At 43.6% G+C, this 24,388-nt stretch overlaps 1 protein-coding gene across 7 annotated transcripts; it reads left to right on the top strand.

Moving 5' to 3' along the window:
- The first annotated feature begins 789 nt into the window (after positions 1-789).
- waca (WW domain containing adaptor with coiled-coil a) lies at positions 790-22,815 on the top strand. Of its 7 annotated transcripts, none has more exons than XM_040167369.2 (13): positions 790-1,168; positions 1,365-1,395; positions 2,211-2,403; positions 9,947-10,038; positions 13,301-13,416; positions 13,531-13,640; positions 18,923-19,171; positions 19,731-19,853; positions 20,037-20,185; positions 20,310-20,434; positions 21,105-21,300; positions 21,389-21,516; positions 21,613-22,815. In XM_040167369.2, the coding sequence occupies exons 1-13, from the start codon at positions 1,128-1,130 to the stop codon at positions 21,680-21,682; spliced, it is 1,623 nt and encodes a 540-aa protein (XP_040023303.2). In that variant the 5' UTR covers positions 790-1,127; the 3' UTR covers positions 21,683-22,815. The 7 variants fall into 7 exon arrangements, with proteins under 7 accessions (XP_040023303.2, XP_040023302.2, XP_077953098.1 ...); XM_040167368.2 differs by having other exon boundaries at positions 20,034-20,185; XM_078096972.1 differs by having other exon boundaries at positions 912-1,130.
- Positions 22,816-24,388: the final 1,573 nt, after the last annotated feature.

Here is a 24,388-nt window from a genome sequence, read left to right as displayed (position 1 = left end):
TTTTCCTGAGTGACTATTTTTGCCACTCTGTAATGATTATGATGCTTGAAGTCTTTTATGTGACATTACATTAACTGTCGTGTATGGGATATATCTCTTTATAGTATTATTTACATTAAGTGGCATGTGCAAAACTTTTCTTGCAGACAGTGAATACAAAAATGATAATACAAACATTGAACAATTGCTCTTATTTATCATTTACGCAACAAGGGAAATTGTTTCATTAAAAACGTGAAATAATTTTTGAGGGAGAAACTAGAAATAGTGAATTTGAATTAAATGAAGCGATGTAATATTCGATGCTCGCGATGTCACATTATAACCGCTAGATGTCAGGAGAGAACCAGTCAGTGCTTTCTGTAAGCCTTTAATGGCTTTTACAACTTTAGATGTATTGCTGTTCACGGAAAAAAATGACTCCGTAGGATAGACAATTTCAATTCAGCCAAGAAAATAGCAAAAATTCCTGACTTCACAGGTTTTTGAGACCGCTCCACTACAGCTGGTGTGTGTCCCGGATGTTGCCATCGGAAGGGGGAGGTGGAGATTGGGGGTTGCAGTCAGGTTGCCAAGTCTGTACAATACCCACATTTGTCCATCTATATGGTGACTATTTCCTAAATACTTGATTTCTTTGAATTAATATGAGAAATGTCCCGATTAAAATCTGATGCTGATACCATGGGATTTTGATATTCCGTCCTTTCAATGTTTTACGGTGTTTATAGCAGCCGTGCTACGATTATATCAAATGTAATAGTTATAGCTGAATAAAATCTAAACGCATTTCACGTTGATAACACGACATAATATTGTCACCAGACACTTTTGTTACGTACAGTTGACTTATATAGGCTTTTCATTACTGGTGAGTGTCTAGTATGTGGCAACCCAACGCGCAGCTCCACTGCTACGTCTCTGTGGGCAGATAGATACGGCTGTGGGTCTGAGTGAGAGATGGACTGAGTGAGGGCGCTCTTTCGTCCAGTGCTGCCAATAGCATTGAAATACCCACAAGCTAAGTTGAAATAATTGACGGTTTTAGGTCGCTGAATCAACGAGATAAATAGACTACCGTCATCAATCTTTTACATCCCACTCCAAACACACTTAACACGGCATTGATGGTAATGTATGCAAGGAAACAACCGAGACTCGGCGATGGGTAAACATGTTTTTGACGTTACTTATTCAGATTTTCCTTTTCCTCCTGGCTACGCTTTAACAATCCGCCATTTTTTACTGTAACCAAAATAAGTGGCTTGAAACTTGCTCGTTCAGCTGTTGCACCGCTTTCAGCAGTTTCTCAACACTGACATTGAAGCTTTATATTCACAACGGTTTTTTCTTTACATTTGCAGGTGCGACCGAAGAGATTCTCAACCCTATCAGGTACTTGTTAGCGAACTGTAGCCTGCTAGCTTGCTAGCACCAAATAAGATTAAGATGGACACTCTAGCTCAGGCTTCTGTGAAGCACAACGGGCCCCCCGTCAGTGCGGAAAAATAACGCGAAAAGTAAATGGTTTTGTTTGAAAATCCCGTTTGAAGGCTGTAAAGAGTCGCCAGCGGGAATACTGTAGGCTAAACTAATCGGCTTGAAAGTATTCTTCTAGTTTCGCTGTTTGGAAAAGGTAGAACCGAGTAGCTCAAGCTAATGATAGCCGGTAACTATTAGCTTGCCTGTTAGCCAGTCCGATTAGGGCCCGACCGCAATCTGTCATTTTAAGGATATAGTTAGCTGGCTAGCTAGCTAGCTGTGGGAACCTCAAAGGGCTCCATATGTATTTCTACAGAACAACGTAAAGTTTTAAACTATGGAAATTTGAAACATTTCTGTTAAGCAGCAGCTGAGACAAACGGTTGTCGGACAAAATGTTTGATTTGCATAGTTATTATCAGTTGTTATTATGAATCCGGATCAGGATACAAATGTAAATTTTTACCAAGTGAAGAGCGACTACAGCCACAGTAGTAGAGCTAATATTGCTGCATATTTAGTCGGGGATAAATCTGCTGCTTTTGAATCACAATGAACTGTTCAAATGAACACCAAACATAATACAACTTTTGCCATGCGTTTTTCTCACGTTGAGAAACCCAACATGGTGTGTAACAAGAAAGGTGTCCCTGTATTGACGGACCTTTTGATGGTGATGAAATCCTTGTACACTAGATTGTAGTGAGGTGTTTGATTTGTGTCTACAGGCGCTCAAATACTCGTCCAAGAGCCATCCGGGAGGGGACCGCCGGCATGAAAAGATGCGAGACTCCACCGATGTCACTCCTCCCTGCAAGGTGCTCCGGAGGTCTGACAGCCCTGAAAACAAACACACCGACAGCACAAGCCACAGCAGAGCGAAGGCTGTCCATACACACCGGGCCAGAGACAGGGACGGAGGTGAGACACGGTGGTCACGGACGCCGAAATGGGTCCAGGTCGCAAACAAATGCCTTGCTCATACGGCTGTGATCCATATCCCGCTGCAGCTTTGTTTGTTTCTTCAGACATCGGTGCAGCCCGTCTGGAACTTGTTTATGTTTTTTAAGTAGTAGGTATTCCAGCTGTGGTCATTTGGGACCGATCGAGAATAAAGTTGAGGCACCGGTGAACTTCTAGAGTAACCAAACAAATTAATGTTGTGATTTTTGCAACCTAAACCATTTCAACACCCGTTATTTTGGTAAATCTTAACCGTGCACACTGGTCAAGCACCCACGTTTTGATGGAAATACCTTTTGCAAAGAGGTTTTCAATTTGAATTTGTTTTAAAGTTGACTAATTTCATGGACACTGTCAGAAGTACTTATCTCAAGGTTTGGGTGGATTGGGTGATGAAAAGAAGGGGGCTATATTCGACATCTTATTGCATAGTTTGTCACTGTTATTTTTTCCAACCAAGCTAACCTAAAAAATAGGGAGGCAGAGCAGTCCTCAACATCTTGATATCTGATTAGTTGTGAGACGAGCGGTGGAACTTGTGCTTGTGAAGGGTAGTTGAGTTCCCCAATTTTTTTTGCAGCTTCCTTAAAAAAAAAAAGAAAAGAAAAAAAAAGAACTGTAGATGAAGAGTTGAAAACATGACCGTGTGGAATGCAAGTAGAGCCGCAGGAATTTGTGCACAGACTTTACGTGACAGTTTTGTGATTTAGTTTGACACATTAGAGTCTCAAGGCTTAGGATACTGTCATCGGCTAAAGGCTGGCGCATGCTTCTGCGTTGCGTCAACGCATTCGTTTCAATTCATGGTTCTAAAAGTCTTGCGTGTGTTGCAGAGCAATTCACCTCCAGAACAACAGGCAGAGTAACGTGTTTTTGTCGAAGACGAACTAGAGAGTCGCGTCTCTGTGTGTGGAAGTCGTTGGTTTGTTTATTTATTTATCATAGACTTTTTTGCCCCGTGCATCGCCGCTGCTTATTATCAAGGACACACTTGTCCCGTATTTTCCTCCACAACTTTGTGCACCTCTCTACCGGCAAACCGACGTTTGGGGCGATCTCCCTCCATGAATCCAACCCGCTTATTCAACCCGCCAATGACTGCTTGTATAAGCGGTCATATTTGCGCATTTCTTCCGACAAAGTTCTTCAATGTGATCCGTTCTCTCGTAAATATTCTTCGTTTTAATAATGCCGGTCTATGAAAGCGGAAATGTGAGACTCCGTAGAGGATGTAGTTAGCGGACCAATCGCAGGCTTGTGCGCTGCGGGAGGCTTGCGTTGCAAGCCTAGAAAAATGGGTCGACGCATGCAAGGACGCAAGGAGGTGTGAAAAGGCACGCAAGGGACACACAAGGGGGTCTTGCGTCTGCGTTGCTCTGAAAATGCAGAAGCATAAACTAGGCTTAAGAAACAATACCGAAGTGAGAGATTCAATTTATTCATTCGTCTTTTGCTGTTAATATGGGCAGCCAACAGACGTTTACCTTCCCACATCCAACTTGGTTTCTGATACCTGCACAACATGCCGTTCCATTATGGATCAGGCCGTCCTTATGCAGACTATTATTGATCAATTTAAGTTAGGATTGTAACGGGTCGACCTGTGGTCTTGAATTGATTTTTTTTTTCCTCCATGTGATGAACATAACTAATTAACAGCTCTTGAAAGAAAAAATGGGAATATGGGTGTCAACAATGTTATTACAATTTTATTGGCCAACTAACTTTTCAGGTTTTATGTATTACATGAAATAAAAATATTTTACTTCAAAGTTTAGTTACTGTACAGACAAGTCAGCGATTCAGTTCAGCATTCACATTCTAATGGAACTGTGTAGAGATGAAGCTTTAAAAAAGTACTGGGTATTAGATAAAAAACTTATATGCACTGGGCTATGTTACGCAAAAGGTGCCGCTTATAGTATAACACAATTGTGAAGTTCCCCTCTGGTATATGTTGGCATCTTCCAGAGTTCATTGTCTTTGTTTTCTGGCCTTCAAGGGTCGACGTGGCGCAGGGGTAGAGAGGGTGCGCCTGCATTGGCGGTTCGAGCCCCGGCTGCTCCATGTCCCAAGTCAAAATTTCCCTGAGCAAGACACCTAACCCCTAATTGCTTTTCCCCGGGCAAAAATGTATTAAAAATGCAATTTTAGTCGCTTTGGATAAAAGCGTCAGCCAAATGATCTGTAATGTGAAGAGAATGGTTATGGTTGAGTCCCCCTGTTTCCAGCTGCAGCAGACAGCTGTTCTGATAAAGCTGCTGTACACAAAGCGCTGTACCCATCACCAAACAACAGACCGATCTTTGGTAGCTAGCTGGTGGACACGTAGGGGATCATCTAGCAGCATTCCTTACAAACAATGCTCAATGTGTTCTGGCTCAATTGCTTTGCCATACCTCCTAAGAAGGGTCAAATGTGCTGTGTGTGCTGTTGAACTTACTGAGTTCTGCCATATTGGACCTTGCAACGACTCTGCTGATCAACTCATGCCATCCAATGTGGCTCATTTGCTCTTCAGGTTGCAGCTACAGGCTCTGAACATAATTGTCTGTCACTCCAAATCAAATCTCACTTGCAAGGTGATGACAAACCATTCTGCATTTCAGTTTGGATTTGATTTGAATCCAGTCTAATGTTGAATCCCAGCTGTGGTTATTACAAGGACGGAGCCAAGTGAGAGCCTTGATCCAAATTCATACATAGTGAACCCTCAAGGCTGGCGCATGCTTCTGTGTCTTTACGCGCTGTTGTGCCGACGCACTCGTCTCAATTCATAGTTCTAAAAGTCCTGCCTGCGTGTGTTGCAGAGCAATTCACCGCCAGAACAATAGGTGGTGTAACGTGTTTTTGTCGAAGACAACCTAGAGAGTGACGTCTTTTGTGTGTGGTCGTTGGTTGGTTTATTTATTTATCATAGACTTTATTGCCCCGTGCATCGCCACTGCTGCTTTTCATCGCGGACACATTTGTCCCGTATCATCCTCCACAACTTTGTGCACCTCTCGACCGGCAAACCGGCGTTTGCTGCAATCCCCCGTCCGTGAATCGGAGGCCATCCACGCGTCCTTATAGTCTGCCAATGACGGATTGTATAAGTGGTAATATTTCCGCATTTCTTCCGACAAAAGCTCTTCAATCTGATCCGTTCTCTCGTAAATATTCTTTGTTTTAGTAATGGCACTATTGTGCTATGAAAACGGAAATGTGAGACTCCGTAAAGATGTAGTTAGCAGACCAATCGCAGCCTTGTGCGCTGCAGGAAAATGGGTCAACGTACGCAAAGGAGGTGTGAAAAGGCATGCAAGGGACACGCAAGGGGCTCTTGCGTCTGCGTTTCCTTGCGTCACTCTGAAAACACAGAAGGATAAACTAGGCTTCAGCGTGCACAATCGGAGCTCTTTAGACGAGATACACTGATAAGGGAACAAATAACGTGCACTTTGGCCATTTTGTAATGCTTGTATAAAGGTAACAAATTAGTCCATGAAAATGAGCGAAGACTCCCAGCTGGTCACTAGTCCTTCTCGTCATAGTGAAGGTAAAAAAAGAATCCTTAACGGTGCTATGTTGTGTCTCATCAGAAACTTTAATGCTCCTGTGCTGAGAATGGAAGACGTCCCTACGGTGAATCTGCAAGTTCCTCTGATAAGTGAGAAGCTCACTGTCCCCAACAGCCTCACATGGCCCCACCAGACATGCATCAGAGATGGTAGTAGTTGTCAAGTCAGCTAGTTGTCATGTGCCAAATCAGTAAATCAAATAAGAAAGTTTGACGTGTATCTGCTCGTGACTTGGGACAGCGCTGTCTTCTGATGAGCTGACGTACATCAAGCGGCTGCTGGTGTGTGGGTTTACATGGAAAACAGCGCACGTCATGCATTGCCAACGCGCTCTGCCCTTTAGAGCTCTGCTTCCTGTTATCAACTCGTGTGTGTGGGGGAGGGAGGGGTGTAAGGAATGAGTCAAAAGCTGTTGGGACAGCTGATCCATGTTCTGTAATGTCAGCTACAGCTGAGAGTTCTGTAGAGGTTGTTGGCGTAAGGATTTGTAATGTGTAGTCTTTCACGAACCATCTCTTTGGGACTGTCACAATAACTACTCTTTGTTGTGTGATATATTGCATCAAAATGAAGTGTGATAAACGATATTGTAATTTTCAGACCGCTGATTACATTATGACAATATAATAGCATAATAATGCATAAGAACGTTTTATTCTTCAGAATATTTAGACCATATCGGAATTTGAAAAACAAAATACTAAATTAATAAATATGATAATTATAAATACACCTTTTGTTAACAAAATAGTGCAAGGGACACTGAGCGGGGCGAAGCATAAGGGTTGATCCTGTAGGGTTCAACAAAATGTGTTCACCGAAAAGGCTTGCCGCGCCAGTAGGGGATGTTGGCCTGGGAGGCTTCAACCGCCGGTAGAGCGACTCACTCCGTGGCACAAAAAAGGGAGCAAATATAACCTCAAGAGAGCCATGATCACAGACCCAGCGATACTGATTGCGGATTATGGATAAATTGTATTGTTGTTTGAGTATAGCAGCTGGGTTTTTTTTGGGCACGTGTGTTTGTGTGTGCACATCAGTGTATGCTGATTACCTGAATTACTCATGTTCCTCGAGCCGGGGTAACTAATAAATCTCTAAGGACGTCCAATAGTGACCTAGACCTATTGCTAGATCTGGATCATTTATTTGAAGAGTAAGTTAAATATGTTCACAATAATATTGTGGCAGGTTTTCATTTGTAGCTTTTAAGGACAAAGTACACCAGCAGTCTACTCGTATCTGCTGTTGAAATTGAAAACTAACAAATTGTAGCACTTAAGTGGCGTTACAAGTACAATATATCTATAGCATATAGGTAATTGCGAAAGAAGTTGGATGTTCTCAAAGTGCCGTATCAAAGCACATTAATAGAAAGTTAAGTGGAAGGGAAAAGTGTGGAAGAAAAAGGTGCACAAGCAGCAGGGATGACCGTAGCCTGGAGAGGATTGTCAGGAAAAGGCCATTCAAATGTGTGTGTGGGGAGCATCACAAGGAGTGAACTGAGGCTGGAGTTGCATCAAGAGCCACCACACACAGACGGGTCCTGGACATGGGCTTCAAATGTCGTATTCCTCTTGAACTGGTCTGTTGCTCAGTGGTCCAAAGTCCTCTTTTCTGATGAGAGCAAATGTTGCATCTCATTTGGAAACCAAGGTCCCAGAGTCTGGAGGAAGAATGGAGAGGCACACAATCCAAGATGCCTGAAGTCCAGTGTGAAGTTTCCAGTTCCGTGTTGGTTTTGGGGAGCCATTTCATCGGCTGGTGTTGGTCCACTGTGCTTTATTAAGTCCAGAGTCAACGCAGCCGTCTACCAGGACATTTTAGAGCACTTCATGCTTCCTTCAGCAGACAAGCTTTATGGAGATGCTGACTTCATTTTCCAGCAGGACTTGGCACCTGCCCACACTGCCAAAAGTACCAAAACCTGGTTCAGTGACCATGGTATTACTGTGCTTGATTGGCCAGCAAACTCGCCTGACCTGAACCGAGAGTTGCCAAGAGAAAGATGAGAGACATGAGACCAAACGATGCAGAAGAGCTGAAGGCCGCTATTGAAGCATCTTGGTCTTCCATTACACCTCCGCAGTGCCACAGGCTGATGGCATCCATGCCACGCCGCATTGGGGCAGTAATTAATGCAAAAGGGGCCCAAACCAAGTACTGAGTACATATGCATGATTATACTTTTCAGAGGGCTGACATTTCTGTATTTAAAATCTTTTTTTATTGATTTTATGTAATATTCCAATTTTCTGAGATTTTGAATTTGGGGTTTTCATAAGCTATAAGCCATAATCATCAAAATTATATTAAATAAAGGCTTGAAATATCTCACTTTGCATGTAATGAGTCTATATAATATATTAGTTTCACCTTTTTAAGTTGAATTACTGAAATAAATGAACTTTTGCACGATATTCTAATTTTTCGAGTTTCACCTGTACATTCGAATAGTTGTTTTTAACAATTAATTGAAAATTAATCTTGGAATGTAAAAAAAAAAAAAAACCCACAACAGTGGTGCGCCCGTATTGACTATATTCCATGAATAAAATAGACATTCAAACGTCATTTTTGAGTAATTTTGACAGCCTTAACGTAGAGGCACTTCTTTCTCCCAGATGTAGACGTTGTTTTTTTTTATGCTGCTTGTTGATCCACGGTGACCTCATTAATTCAGGCTGCAGATTGTCTCAGGAAAAGCAGAGTCATTTAATTACCTCTCATTGCATGGACCAGAGGTCACTAAGTGGCGGACAGCGTTCCGGATCCGGACCCAGAAGCCGTCCTATCCGGACCCAGACCAAAAGCTAAAAAAAGATGGTTGTGATTAAACGTGACAGTGCACTTTTCCTTCGCTTAAAGCATACACCAATTGCATTCGAGTTAAACCATCCCACGTGATCCCACTCGACCAATCGAGGAGGAGAACGGCCCTGACGGCATTTAGACCAGGTTTAAAATTCTGGCAGGAAAAACTAATTCTTCCACTTACCAAAAAAGTGGGAGAGTGGATATATATTATATTAAACTGTTGAAATTAGTTTTAGATTTATTATTTATAATTTGCTGAGACTGTCAAGTCCAAATGGGAAGCAGAAAAGGGAAAATTCAAGATTTTTTCTCCCATTATTTAATTTTTTTCTTTTGAACTGAAGCACTTCATTTGAACATTCACATTTTATTTTTTTTAAATGCAGCCGTACTTTGAATTAGTTAATTGCGTGAACATTATTTATATTTGCAGTCACACATATATGTTCAGTTCTTTGTTACGTGACAATATTGTCAAGAGTTTTAGAATCGTACTGGATTCATTTGATTTGTTAGTCATCTATTGATTTATTGCGTCTAATAATGGTTGCGCAGAGCTGAAAAGATGGGCTGAGTGAAATCCCTCGTTTTCCCTCAGATTTCTGCTTGTGTAAAATATATCTTGATTCACGTTACATTGCAGAAAAAAATGCTGCACAAATGCGCTTTTGTTGCCTTCCCAAAAATGATGCAGATGGATGACGTTGGTTGATGACATGTTTCTCTTCCCTTATTTTTTGAGTTATTCCTCAGGCCTTATCTGCATTTTGTTAACGCCTTCGAAGTGAAGGACAATCTGACATTGATTGCAATCAGCACTTTTTCTAGATGTGTCTACCGCTACACATTCGTAGCGGTAGACTGAAATCAAACACAGCTGTTACTCTAAAACAACACATCTCCTAAAAAGCAACAGATCAAAATAGGAAACGCAATGGAAAAGCATTTCTTATGCTCTAAAAAATGGAAAAAAAAGTTTTTTTGCGGCGAGTGATTTTATGTTATATATAATGGTGCTATATTTCAACGTTCCAGCCATTTCTGGATCAATGTATCAGCCAGGGTATTGTTGTTCTCGTTTACTAATAGTGTCCCTCCCTTTTCTTGTGTTTTTGTTGCAGGGACCAGTTATTCTCCACAAGAAAATTCTCACAACCACAGTTCCCTTCATAGCTCTAACTTGCATTCTAACCCCGGCAAGACCTCAGACACAGTAAGTGTTGCCTCTACCTCAGCTGATGAGAAGATCATTTCAGTCGCTTGTTCTTTGTAACTGCTGTCCTGTAGTTTGACGATTTGGTGGTAGGTGGTGTTGTGTAATCTCGCTATAAAGGTGGAAGTTATTAACGCAATACTACTTGGATGAAAATAATGATATCTTGGAGTATAGTGTTTTATATTGTCCAAAGAAAACTGGAAACGGGGATTGAGAAAAAACATTTAATGGCTGATGGGCCAGTCTAAGAATGGTTATAGCACTCCATGAAAAAAAACCGTAAAGGGAAGGAGTTGACAGGCCCCCGGAGGAAGCTCGGACCTCCATCTAGAGCCAGGCCCAGATCGAGGGCTAAGCGGCGAGCTTCTGGTGGACAGGCCTGCTGCAGGGCACAGCCCGAAGGAGTGATGTGGCACCCGCCTAATCTCCCTCCAATAGGCTCGCCACCAGAGCTTGTGCGGGATGTGGAGCGCCAAGTTAGATCTCGTGGGGCTTACCTCTACCCACAGCTTTGGCTGTGGAATCGTACTCCTGGATAGACTCATAGGATGGACTCGATCCTACTCAAAACAGCAAAGATCGATTGATCGATCTTGGTTTTTGTGGTCGTATTGTCTGATCAGAGGTCGCATGATTTGGAAGCTCTGGTATGGAGAGGGGCCGAGGTGTCAACTCACCATTTGGTGGTGATCAGAGGATGAGGAAAGACTTAAGGATAGACCTGGTAAACCCAAACGTGTCATGCAGGGGAACGTCTGGTGGAGGCCCCAGTTAGGGCTTTTTGTTGTTACTCTAAATATATTTGAATTTTCAATTCATTTTATTTTGTATAGCCCAAAATCGCAAATTACAAATTTGCCTCAGAGGGCTTTATAGTCTGTACACATACAACATCCTCTGTCCCGAAACCCATATATCGGGACAGGAAAAACTCCCCAAAAAATTAAAAAAAAACTTCCAAAAGGGAAAAAACCTTAGGGAGAACGTCAGAGGAGGGATCCCACTGGATGGACAGACTACAATGGATGCCATGTGTACAGAATGAACAATATATAAGACATTCAATTCCTATGACAGAAATTATTCAAGTAATTGTGAGTAGTAAGCCAGCACAGCAGGACCACTGCAGGGACAACCACCATCAGATAGAACCACCATCCACAGAAGCCTGTGGGGAGGTAGAGCAAGACTTTAGGAGAGGGTAATGTTGGTTTATGAGTACAGTAATATGATTAATATTTATAATAATAATGATGATGATGGCAGCAGCAGGTGTCAGCAGGGCCACGGCAGGTGTCAAGACCAGGGTCCAGAAGGAACTACGATCTACGGAGACCTGCTAGGGGAGAAAGCACAAAAAAACTCCCGGAAAGAAGCTGAATTAATCATGTGCATTAATAAAACGTGAATTATTGTAGAGCAAGAGTGTGAGAGAGGAGCTCGGTGTGTCCTAAGAAGTCCCCCGGCAGTCTAAGCCTATAGCAGCTTAACTAAGGGCTGGTCCGGGCTAACCTGAGCCAGCCCTAACTATAAGCAAAATCAGAGGAAAGTTTTAAGCTTTATCTTAAAAGAGCTGACCGAATCTGCCCCTCGGACTGAAAGTGGAAGCTGGTTCCACAAAAGAGGAGCTTGATGACTGAAGGCTCTGGCTCCCATCCTACTTTTTAAAACCCTAGGAACAAGTAACCCAGCATCTATGGAGCGCAGCTGCCTTGTAGGGCAATACGATGTTACAAGCTCTTGAAGAGATGTTACAAGCTCTCTTCAAGAGCTTGCTCTCTTCAAGAGCTTGTAACACCGTCAGACCATTTTATGATTACATAATGACAATACAATAGCATAATGATGCAAGTACGCTCTTTCAAAGAACGTTTCATTCTTCAGAATATTTAAATATTGGAAACTGAATCTGAAAAAATATATACACCTTTTTGATAGCATGCAAAGCATCGGGGTTGCTGCGATGTGGTAGGGTTCGAGAAAATGTGTTCACCAGAAAGGCGCTCCAAGGCAGGGCTGCTGGGGGAGTTGTCTCGCTAGGGATAGCGTCTCGCTACCAATCGGTCTCACCTAAAACAACAACCATCCCAGTATTTCAACCTGAACTACTGTCATTCGCCTCTTTGGCCAGGAAGAACGCAGGGTGCCGTCCCCGGACCTCTGACCTGCATTCCTCCCGGGCCGGCCGAGTGTTAGCGTGGCCGCTCCGTCTCTCCCAGCAGCCACGGAGCGCGTCACCCTGCCGGCGGTTGAAGCCCCCGGGTTAAACCTCCCCGGCTGCCGCGCTTTCCCGCTGCACACATTTTTGCAAACCTACCGCATCAAGCCCGATGCTTCTCCTGCTCCGTCTTCCTTGCACTTATTTTTGTTTTATTCACTTAGGAATTTTTTTTTTCGCATTTCTATTTTAATGTCTAACTATTCTGACAAATAAAACATTCTTTCTCCTTTGAAAGAGCGTACTTGTATTACAATGCTATTTTATTGCCATTATGTTAACAGTGGCAAAAAATGTTTTGCAATAATATCGCAATAAATGCTTGTGCAATAATCTCACAACAGAGATTTGATATTGTGACAGTCCCAGCGCCAATTCATTTTATTTTATATAGCCCGAAATCGCATATTACAAATTAGCCTTTACAATCTGCAGACATGCAACATCCTCTGTCCCAAAACAGCCACATTGGCACAGGAAAAATGAAGGAGAATGAAGCAACCTACCACGCCCTCTTTCGTTGTAGTAGAGCTGAGGCAGAACCATTTTATTAGGGTTCTTTATTGGCAAGCACAATACGATATTTATGTTGATACGATTTATTATGATATAATACACATTGCAGTATTCCATTTTTCCTTTGTGAAAATGTTAAATATAGTTGAGAATACAACGTGCTTGTATTAACATCAAGATAGTGGAGTATGTTCAACACATCAAAACTACTTCAAAATGTATTTGCATTGGACTTAGTGGCCCAGCAGAGAACACACTGAACTGAAATGCAACTGCCACAAAATACACACCTGTATTTTTGTCTTATTGTGTAACTGGAAGAATCGTGACATGTCCCTGTAGTGAGCCCTGGCACTGAGGATGGCACTGTGGATGGCTCCTTTACATTTCAGATTTCATTACAAGCTGTTGCATCACATCCCTGCAACGCGCTCAAACACACACACACACACACGCGCACACACACAATTGTTTTTCTGGTCTGTCTGGCCTTGTGTTCCTAAATATTTTTGCTCCTCTTCTCAGCCTTATGAACCTGGGGATGACTGGTCGGAGCACATCAGCTCATCTGGAAAGAAATACTATTACAACTGCAGGACAGAGGTGTCCCAGTGGGAGAGGCCCAAAGAGTGGCTCGAGAGGTATCGCTTCACTCAAAGCACTCCATTGGAGAGGCTGCATGTATTCATTAATTAGCACCACGTGAAGGTTGTATACGTGGCTAATATCCGTTTGCATGCACTCTTGTGTCTCAGAGAGCAGCGGCAAAAAGAGGCGACAAAGACGGCGGTCGTTAACAGTTTTCCCAAAGACCGAGACTACAGAAGGGAGGCCATGCAAGCATCAACGGGCTTCACCAGCGCAAGTAAGTCTGTCACACCACACACTTTCCTCTTGGCCTCAGAGAATCCGTTTTTTGAGCTGAGGCGTCGCTGCTACTGGTTAGTACAGTATTTCTCAAACTGTGGGGTTTTTACCCTCTTGTGGGGCGCGGAGGTATTACAGGTGAGGGGCTGGGGAAAATGTAGATTTATTAAAAAAAAAAAAAAAATTTAAATGGGAAAATTATTTTCTGTATTTTACCCCTCCTCCATAATTAAGGAGCAGTGTGCTGCTGTGAAGCACTGGGGCTTCAGTGTCTTGCTCAAGGACACTGAGACATGCAAAGTATGGAGAGAACATGGATCGAACCGCACTGTAAAACATCACAGCCGTGTTCAGTTATGTCCACTTTACTTGCTCTGACAAGTTTTAGATATGAACGTAACTGAGTTACGTTAAAACATACAGTAATGCTTTGTGTAGACTGAAAAGGGCTGGAGTGGGGGTTTAAAAAAAACTCATGTTTGTGTTTTAGGTAAACCTTTTTTTTTTTTTAAACCATGGTCAGGTTGAAGCCTGACCAAATATAGGCATTTTTTGGTAAACAAGAAAAGACCATTACCACCGTCGGAGGGATACTATTAACCTGTCAACCTCAAGTGAATCAAGGCGGAGCAATTCACCCTTACTTTCCACCTGCAATAGAGCTGAGTGAACAGAGGATTATTTCCTCTTTGCTTCAGTACATGAAAGTAACTTCAATTTTCTTTTTTCTATTATTAATAAAAGCACACGTGTAGTCACAAAATGTTGTTATTTCAATAAAAATTCAGCATGGACCATTTTTGTTGGGGCGGTGGGGCCCGAACATTTTTCTTCCTCCAACGTGGGGCCCGACAGAAAAAGTTTGAGAACTACTGGGTTAGTCTTTTCAGTGGATGTATGGCTGAACACTTTTGAACTGCTTACCAAAAGACTGAGACTAAGAATGGCTAAGCGTCGCATTCTGACGTGGCTGCCTGGCAGCGTACCAAAAACCAGTTGGTGTTTGTGTGAATAATGATTTTTTTTCTTAAATGAAGCAAGTGATTCTGAATATCTATCAATTTTGGCATTCCCCTTTTTTCCCCCCGGGTAGAAGAATCCTGACTGTCTGTGAGCACCAGAAACTGTGAGCCAATAGTAAAAAGTGTGAGTGTTGTCAGGGATGGTTGGATTTCTAAAGACCTATTTAATGAGGTTTCAATGCTAAGCCATAACTCGCATTAAGTCTCTCCAGGTTGTTGTGCAGAACTCTGGTTGCCATCATTCTTCATCGTCACCATTTCATCCATAATTGGCTTCTTTTTTAATTCATTGTTTTAGCCTAACAAGGCCAGACCAAGTGGCAAATGAGATTCAGTCTGGAATCTCATTTTCAAAGGGCGTTGTGACCCTGCGTAGACAAACATGCCATGGAACACAATTAAATAGAAATGCTACCAATAAGTGAAATGAATTGTGATACGACGCCTCTATCTTGCTGGGAATGCAAGCATCGACGGGCTTGCATCACATACCTTCGATACATTTACACGTCTTGAGTAGATGAGATCGTCGCATTCTAGCCCCATAGCGGTCACCTGATATTACCCATTCCCCCAGGTGCAGCTGTCCTTCTAGAGCCGTTTTGTCTTGTTAGCACGGCAAACTGTTTATGCCTCGGTCAGGTTTTACCTGCTGTCAACACTTGGGAATGAATCTGTGCTTCTTGGTTGGAATGGCTGATGTGTTTCTGCAATATTATAGGAGTTCCTGCCCTGCGTAGTTGAGATTGTCAAGCTTTACATTTGAGCGCCACAGCACTCGATATTACCCATTTCCTAAGGTGCAACTGTCTTCTGGAGACGTTTTGAAGAATATACTCTAAGGCAGGGGTGTCATTTCACGTCTGGGCCAGATACTTCCCATATTGATCGAAAGCGGGCGAGACCATTCAAATCATAGCTGACGATCCGACTGGTGTACGGTACGACGGCCGATTGGGGGACGGGGCGGGGGGCATGCAAAACAAATCGATATTAAAAAAAGCAGAAGCGACCGCACATGTGTGTGTGTGTGGACCTTTCTGTAATTCTCACAATAGCATCATATTATGTGCTCTTAGGTAATTACTGGCTAAATTAGTTTTTTTTACCAAACAGCAGCACTTCTATTAGGTTATTCCCAAGCTACTTGAGCTGCGATTTGAAATGAATAACCTGTTTCTGACTGTCTGTGGACCACTCCCAAAGCCACTTCCTTTCTAGTAGACCTGACATAATGTTTTTCATTAGTAAATGCTGTGGAACATAGAGAGGCGACATATGAGACATGTCTGGCGCACACTGGATGGCAGCTCTACAGAAGATTAATTCAATACGTACCGTTAAAGAGATTCAAGCAAGTCCCTGGGTTCCTACGTGGTAAAAGAACTTGCTGAAGCTTACAGGAAGCTCCACCATGTTTGTTCACGTTGGCAGTAGGGTTGGGCAGTATGGCAAAAAATCCATATCTCTGTATTTAGAAAGATTCTGACGGTATTGCTTTTTCAAGTAAACACATTAAATCATTGACCCTGAAAAGGGTCTCGCTCTTCCGTGTTTTCATGTAGCAACAGAGTTACTTCTTGTTGTGAGCTTTACCCAGCATGCAGTAAATGTACAATTGTTAGTGTTACAAATTGTTTATGTGTCACAAGCTGTTGTGTCGTGGTGTTTTACCCTGTTAAAGAGTGTTTGTTGTTGGTTTTTCATTTTTGTTACAACCATGATTCAATTACAACACAAGTAAGACAAGTAGCTCTAGTAGTAGTAGTAGGGCTAGCGAGGGTGCGCAGGGAACCGCAAATTTGGTGGTTCGATTCCCGGCTGCCCCATATCTCATGTCGAAGTGTCCCTGAGCAAGACGCCTAACCCCTAATTGCACTGGGCAAAAATGTAAAAAGCCATGGGTTAGAAATGCAATGTAATGTAAGTCGCTTTGGATAAAAAGCGTCAGTTAAATTACCTGTAATGTAATAAAGTAAGATATGTAGCTCCGACCGCTGGGAGCTCCTCAATGACGTGTAAAAATAACCACCTCCATATTCAACTGAATCCCATGAATGAATTTCGATAAACAATATTATTGTAATTTTCGTCTCTGCCCCGCTACCAATCGGTCGGCCCGGGAGGAACGTAGCGGATGGGGACCTTGCCCTGCACATGTAGGCCATTGGGGCATGGCATAAAACGAAACCTGCAGGGTTGTTGACCCTGTGTTGGCGCCGCCCTTTGCTGTTGACCCAATTAAAACAAATAAGGAGGGTGTTATTTCATGCAGGTTCCAGACTGCCTGGCTGCAGCCTGAAGGCTTCTTTCACTGTCGCTGTGAGGTCAAGTTAGTCATCGGCCGTGCCAGCCCAAATTCAACCATATTACAAGCCAACTGTGCACAAGTGGAAACTTGTTTGGTCTGCTGGATTGCTCCCCTGTTGTCTTATGTGTGGTGAAAACACCATTTAAAAAAAATTGATATCACAAGTAGTGGAACCCTTCTTGCCATCAGTGGGCGGCCGCCATGTATTCTCGGCCTCATGGCACATGATTGCGGCTGAATGGAAGCCCACATTGGTCCCGGGAGTTTGACGAATTTTCAATCAATTTGTTTTGACATGCGATTATTAGAGAAATTAGTAGGGGTGTAACGATTCATCCACTTAATCGATTTCTATTCCTGCGATCCAACTGAATCTATCTGTGGTCAGCAAATCGGCATTCCGGACGACCTATATCGATTACAAATCGATTGCAATGGTACATAATCGATTTGTATCGATACTTGGAAACTGCACATTGGATTTAAGTACAGAAACTGTATGGATGTTTGTTTGTTTGTTTTTTAGCACTTTAGACGCGTTAAACGTTACTCGTTTCAGTCTGCCTGTCTGTGACGTCATCAGTACACAGCGCCGGCCGCACGAAACTCGGAACAACAACAAAACACAGCGTGGAGGAGACGACTGCGAGCAAGACATTTACAAACCAACTTATCGATCCAGCGCGTGGAAACATTTTGGCTTTTGCAAACACGGAGGTGTTCTAAATAAGTCGGCCGCTGTTTGTAGAATATGTAAAAGCCAAATAAAAAAACACGGAAACACGATGAATCTTTCCAGCCATCTACTAAGGCGCCGTGGGATTAAACAACACGCCGACAGTCCAGGACCTCTAGCAGTGCTGCAGCAGCAGAAGGTAACTCCAGCTCTGCAGACACCTCAGGCCTCGCCAGCACGAAACTCAGCATCACAGTAACAATTGCCAAGTTTATCTGTAAAGACATGCGACCCTACAATGTGGTTGAAAATCCGGGGTCCTGTGAATTGATCGAAACATTGTGTAATTATTGTGTAATGTTTACATTGAAAATTGCACTTGATTCAAATAAAAGGTTAATACATTTTCCATTAATTGTTGTTTGCTTGTTTATAATATCCATAATTAATTTAAACCTGATTCCTTACAAGAAACAACAGGGATCTCAGAAACTTTGCCTGGACTGTCCAGTAGTCACTGAATCGAATCGAATCGTTCTAAATTAACCCAGATCGTCCATGAATCGAATCGGCAACCATGAATCGCGATTCGAATCGACTCGTTGTTTGAATGAATCGTTACACCCCTAGAAATTAGTATTTAAAAGTTGAGTTTAGTGCTGAGCGTTGAGTGTGAGTTTGTGGGTGTGTGCGTATGAGTGTAGTGTAGAGCAGTGGTCCTCAAACTTTCTTCCCTCGCAGACCGCACGGCAAAAAAAAAAAACAACCTTGGATGAAGCTTGGAAAATGTGTCAAGGGAACAATTGCATGTAATTGGGAGAGATTCTGGAATTATTTTTGTTTTTCTGTGCGGCCCAGTAACAAGTGACCCGCAAACTGGTGGCAATGGTGTAGAGAACATGTTCATTCAAACAATCCTGTTGTTTGTATTTTTCTTTATTTTTTCTAAATGAAAATTTCTGATTTAGAAATCAGCTCAGGTCCCTTAAAACAAAAATAAAATACTTTTTGTTTTTGCACTTTAGAAAGATTAAAAAACCCTATTTGGCAGCTGTGTATTTTTTGTGTTAGTCCATTTTTTTATTTTCATTATAACAACCTGCACAACCAGCACTCCGAATTTGCAGTTCTGTTTTTGGAATAAAGGGATGGGAATTTTTTTCCCGATTCATTGATTGTAAAAGTAATCGTCAGATTAATCGATAATCTAAATAATTGTTAGTTGCAGCCCCAGAGACCCCCATGCTGATTAAAATGCATCCTCTTGGCAGAGTCCGCCCAGGCAGAGAAGCCCACAGCGACCGTCACCTCCCAGTCGTCGTCCGGCTCAGGGAGCATGAACCCGTCATCGGGTCTGCCGGGGTCGTCCTCCTCCACCACAGTGCCCATGTCCCCCGTCCTGCAGTCCCCGGGCCCTGCGCTCCTCCAGGATCCCACCCTGCTTCGACAGCTTCTCCCCGCGCTCCAGACTGCCCTGCAGCTGAACAACGCCAGTGTGGACATGGCGAAAATCAACGAAGGTAAGAGAAACCGGCGTCCGAGTGTTTAGAAAACAGACTCCCACGCCGCTGGGTTTTTATCACAGGAAAATAACTGTATACTGTCGAGCTAGAAATCTGAGCACAATGGGAGTAGTTGTTGTGGTGTACATCCTTTCCTGTGGGTGTGAGCACATTATTTTTCAGTCCATCCAACATCCTTAATGCAAAAGGCCCACTAGTCGGGGTACCCTTGAAAATAAGTAATTTGTACCACCACGTCAAGAGTGTGCAGATTTGCTGAAAAAGCTAGCCGTCAGACAGCGTTGAATTATGGAGAGAGAAACGTGTGCTTTGACTTTTCACTTACCACTTCACTTTGGGAAAATACCCAAACGATACCGATCCTTAGTGTTAACATGGGGGGAGGCGGGGCCTTATGCATCCCGCCTATCTAAGAATTGGTTACCAAGCTCGTCGGAGTGAACCTGCTCCACTATTAAAGCAAAGTTTTGTCTTGATGTGGCGTTATTACAGAACACGGGACATGATGTCAGTGCAGGGGGCGGGGATAACCATGCGTCTGTTCGGCCCTCTCTAGTTCTCACCGCTGCTGTCACACAAGCGTCACTACAGTCGATGCTCCATAAGATCCTCACCGCCGGACCGTCAGCTTTCAACATCACCACAATCCTCTCTCAAGCCGCTCAGCTCTCCAACCAAGGTAGGTGACCTTTGGTAACCCTTGTGCGTTTCCTGTGAGTTCAATACCCACGAGGAAGGACACCAGAAAACCCATGAGATGAAGGGCCATCTTATATTTTTACTGTTTGCCTCACGTTTTTTTTTTTTTGCTAGCTATAAATATGTCTCTGATTGTGCATCTTTTCGTATGTCCGTCCAGCAGCTCAGCAATCGAACCAGTCGCCCATGTCATTAACGTCGGACGCATCATCGCCCCGCTCTTATGTTTCACCAAGGATCAGCACGCCACAGACAAACACCGGCCCCCTTAAACCTCTCCTCAACGCGCAGCCCGTCATCTCGCAGACAAAAGTAAGACGCCAGATGAATGACTGGATAGAATATTCTCTATGTTCTGACTATCTACAAGCTTCTATCCGGATCCCGTGGAGTTGGGGGGGGTTGTCCAATAATCTGTCTAACTGGCTTTGTGTAGGTGTGCGCACAACCAGGGAAGCTGCCCTCTCATCCCCAGCCCTCACCCCATCAGTCCCACTCCAGTGACAAGCAGCACAGTCAGGATACTACCACAGCCTCCCCACGCACCCTCCAGCGCCAAGGGTACGCATGCAGGCGCGCACACACACACACACACACACACACACACACACACACACACACACACACACACACACACACACACACACACACACACACACACACACACACACACACACACACACACACACACACACACACACACACACACACACACACACACACACACACACACACAAAGAGCTGGTGGAGTCAGGTCTCATGATGAGTCACTGTAGTGTAATCTTCTATGTGTAGTGCTGTGGCACCATCTGCTGCTGTCTCCATGGAACAACAAGTCAATCATCTTAATTGATTGAATTCTTGTGTTTTAACAAATGCAAGTTGGACGCTAGATGAGTTTTTTTTATGTCTCGATATGACTCAAATATTCAATTACAAAAGGAAGCGCTCGATGTTACGGATATGTTTTTTAAAGTGAGTAGATTTGAGCAGTGATGAAGTGAGAATAGAAAGGAAGCATCCACTCAGTCCGGTGAGTCCATCAGTGTCTGTCACATCTGGAGAAAAAGGCTGTACAGATGTTCCACTCGTTGTGACCCAGCTAACACTTGGCTACCTGTGGCTATAAACAGACACCTGTATTTAGTCATCACAGCATTGGGGGAAGGGAGGTTGAGTTCCTTTATCTCTGCTCCATTTTCTTCCTAAACTATACCTATGTCGATCGCAGCAGTCACAGGAGTCCCTCCCCGGGCCCCAACCACATCTCCAGCAGCAGCAGTCACCCCCCCAACTCCGCCTCTGCTCCCCCTTCCGCATCTGCGGCGCGACCCTCCTGCACCTTCACCCCCACCCTCGCCACCCACTTCAATGAGAATCTCATCAAACACGTGCAGGGCTGGCCCGCAGAACACGCGGAGAAGCAGGTCTGTACCAGCGGCCCGTCTCATCCCATTGTGGTTATTCACAGCGACACTCTTTTTAAAATTAGCTGTGTGTGTGTGTGTTTCAAAGGCATCACGACTACGTGAGGAGGCTCACACCATGGGAAGCATCTGTATGTCTGAGAACTGCACAGAACTCAAAAACTTGCGGTCCTTGGTCAGAGTCTGTGAAATCCAGGCGACATTGCGCGAGCAGAGGTGAGAATCTGTTTTTAGTCCATGTGTTGGCTTGGGAAGTAAACCTCAGTAGCAAAAACAACGTAATAACAACTGTTTTCTACATATTTTCCACAGGATATTGTTTCTAAGGCAGCAAATCAAAGAACTTGAAAAATTGAAGAATCAGAACTCCTTCATGGTCTGAGTCGAAGCAAGGGTTTGTGGGGCGAGCAGTTTAAAGGGGCGGATGGGCGGTGCAGAGACCCATTGCACATAGGTGGATGCTGCTGAGGGAGTGGTTTGTTGCGTTCCTCTCTCGTAACACGTAGGAGCTGAAGTTGGGTCGGCTTTGGACTGTCGAGCCAGGAGACCTGAAGAGCCGCCGCCGATTTACAAGACTCTAGAAAAACAAACCACAGAGGTGGATTGGAAAAAAAATGTAGATTTCTTGTAGATGTTATTATCTATGTTGTATATACATTTTGTAGATTGGAGCCATGGAAAGCCATGCCTATCAAAGCTTTTGACATCCAAACTAATCCATGCCTCGGCGGCTACATTCATTAGCTACCCTCTCCTTCACGATCGCTCGTATGCACTCTTTACAGCTTCATTTTCTTTGTCAATTCATGGATCACTCAACCATTGAGCATGCGCGATGTGCACAGCATCGGAGGAGGATGTTCCAAAGCCATTTATATCCGGACACTGAGACATCGACAGGCGCATAAAAAGCGTAACGCGCTGTCTCCGTAGTGTTTATCCTCATTCAATATGGGTAAGCTGATTTACTCTTGTCTTTACCCCCCAAACCCTCTATCTGCAGGTCTAACAAGACTTTTGGTAACTCTTCTGGTGGCCCTGCATGTCCAAGTTTGAAGGATATTTTTTTAAACAGTGCCTGGTGGAGTGATAACAAACTATAAAAACTTGATGTGATGGCGTGCTGCTTTGGTCCTCCCCTCCTCCTCTGCTGGCCTCCGCCCTGACCCGCCACATATCTCCTGAGGCATCAACACTTCCTTTGTAGGTTTTTCTTTGCGGTCCAATCACTTTTGGTTCCTCTTCCACCCCCTCTGACGTTGTACTTTTCATGATGAGGAGCACAATCCCACCCTGCTTCATTCCTTTTGTACAGTCGCTAATACAGTGGAGTTTTTATTTATAATGAGTCATATAGGCGAGCGGTAACCCACCATCATTTGCAGTTCAGGAGTGACGCTATGGGTTTAGAAGAGAGTAGGGGGGTGGGGGGTCTCCTAGTGTCAAAGCAGGGCAACAAGGGGTCACAAGGTTAAATGTGAAATGTACTTATTGTAATAAAGATGTTCAACTAAAGCAAGCACTGGTTATTTTTCTTGGGAGTGTCTAGGTTTGGTTCATACGCTAGTGCCTTGTTGAAAGTCTTAAGTCTCACTGCCGCCGCCACCCACACACACACTTTGTTTCATCTCGGTGAGCATGTCGTGCACGGAGGGCGTTTCCCCCTCTCACTTACTTGTTTTGTTCCTAGCTGTTGAAAAGCCGGGTTGTAAGCTGCAAAGGCGTGCTTTTGTTTTGTTCTCCACCGTACTCTTATTGAGCCTATAACTGAACCGCACGACACATTCAGTGAGGATGACCACATCGTTGCTTTGTATATTGTTTCCTGAAGTATATTGACAAATGAAAATAAAATATGCCTCTCCAGGGGCCCGTTGTTCTTGGTTTCTTTTAGGTTGTCTTGTCTTGAAAGCTGTGTTGCAGATGGCTCATAGGCCTGGGGGTCAAGATGCCATCTACTCGTCTGCCATGGCAGGAAAAGCCTGGTGGTTCTCCAAAGGGGAGCTGCAGGGGATTGCAACAATCTGAGCAGCAATGAGTAGCATTTGATTTATGTTGACTAAGCCAAGAATTTCTGAATTCATAATTAATCAATAACTATTTCGTTCCTATGTGTGGGGGAGGCGGATAGGCTTGTATATTTATCTAAACCGTAGTCAGCAGGTCCCCCTGCTGGTGGTCTTACGCTGCACACTGGGAACCTCATCAGGTGAGGCTCTATCATCCTGGCATTTCCTGACCCGGTCTCAACTTGTGAGACCTCAAGGGATTTATTTAGATCTCATGGTTATGATCGTGTGCAAATCTGAAGGTGGCCTGAAATGAGCTTTTAGTGGTCTGATGGCATCTAGTTTCTCTGCTTATTAATAGTTACTCATCCAGTCAGCAGTGAAACACTGTAGGTCACTTGTGAGTTTACATAGTTTATGAATATGCAAACATACCAGGGTTGAATTTAAAAAAAATCGGCATTTCAAAAAGGACATTAAAATTTTACATTGTATTATGTATTAATTTTATTTTTTTCTGACCTTCAATAAATGAATTGCTAACTGAGTTACAGGTGCTTTTCCACTCCAATCGGATGCAGATGTTTTCATATTGCATTTCGACACAGCCAAAGTAGTTGACAGCTCACGTGTGGTACCATGTTCTAACTGCAGAGGGCGCCAGCTGCTGAATCAGTCCGAAGCCATTTATTGCCACATATGTTGGTTACACAAAGAGGAATTTGACTTGGTGAATTGGTGCAATATAAGAATAAAATAGTAAAGTAAAATAAGAGAAATATACAAGCAAGAATTAAGAATATAAACATAAGTATGTTCAAAAACGTATGTATGTCCACATGTTTCCATGGTGAGAGAATGTGCAAAATGAGTATTTGGGTCAATAGGGTACTCGGACTTGGTTCATGAGACCAGCTGCTTATGGGGGAAAAAACTTTCTATAGCGAGAGGTCTTGGTCCTAATGGGCCGCAGCCTCCTGCCAGAGGGAAGGGGCTTAAAGAGTCTGTGTCTGGGGTGAGAGGGGTCGCCTGCAATCTTTCCTGCCCGCCACAAAGTCCTGGAGGGACGGGAGATTGCG

This window comes from Gasterosteus aculeatus, chromosome 21, assembly GCF_964276395.1.
Source record: "Gasterosteus aculeatus chromosome 21, fGasAcu3.hap1.1, whole genome shotgun sequence".
Taxonomy (NCBI): Eukaryota; Metazoa; Chordata; class Actinopteri; order Perciformes; family Gasterosteidae; genus Gasterosteus; species Gasterosteus aculeatus.
The sequence above is the reverse complement of the archived record's forward strand: the minus strand, read 5'-3'. Positions and strand labels throughout refer to the sequence as shown.

What these genes read in the sequence shown, in the direction of transcription:
- waca (XM_040167368.2), top strand. Translation starts at nt 1,128, where the DNA reads ATGGTAATGTATGCAAGGAAACAACCGAGACTCGGCGATGG. An exon ending in GAGATTCTCAACCCTATCAG is followed by an intron (nt 1,396 to 2,210) that starts GTACTTGTTAGC and finishes TTGTGTCTACAG; the next exon opens with GCGCTCAAATACTCGTCCAA. An exon ending in AACGGGCTTCACCAGCGCAA is followed by an intron (nt 13,641 to 18,922) that starts GTAAGTCTGTCA and finishes TCCTCTTGGCAG; the next exon opens with AGTCCGCCCAGGCAGAGAAG.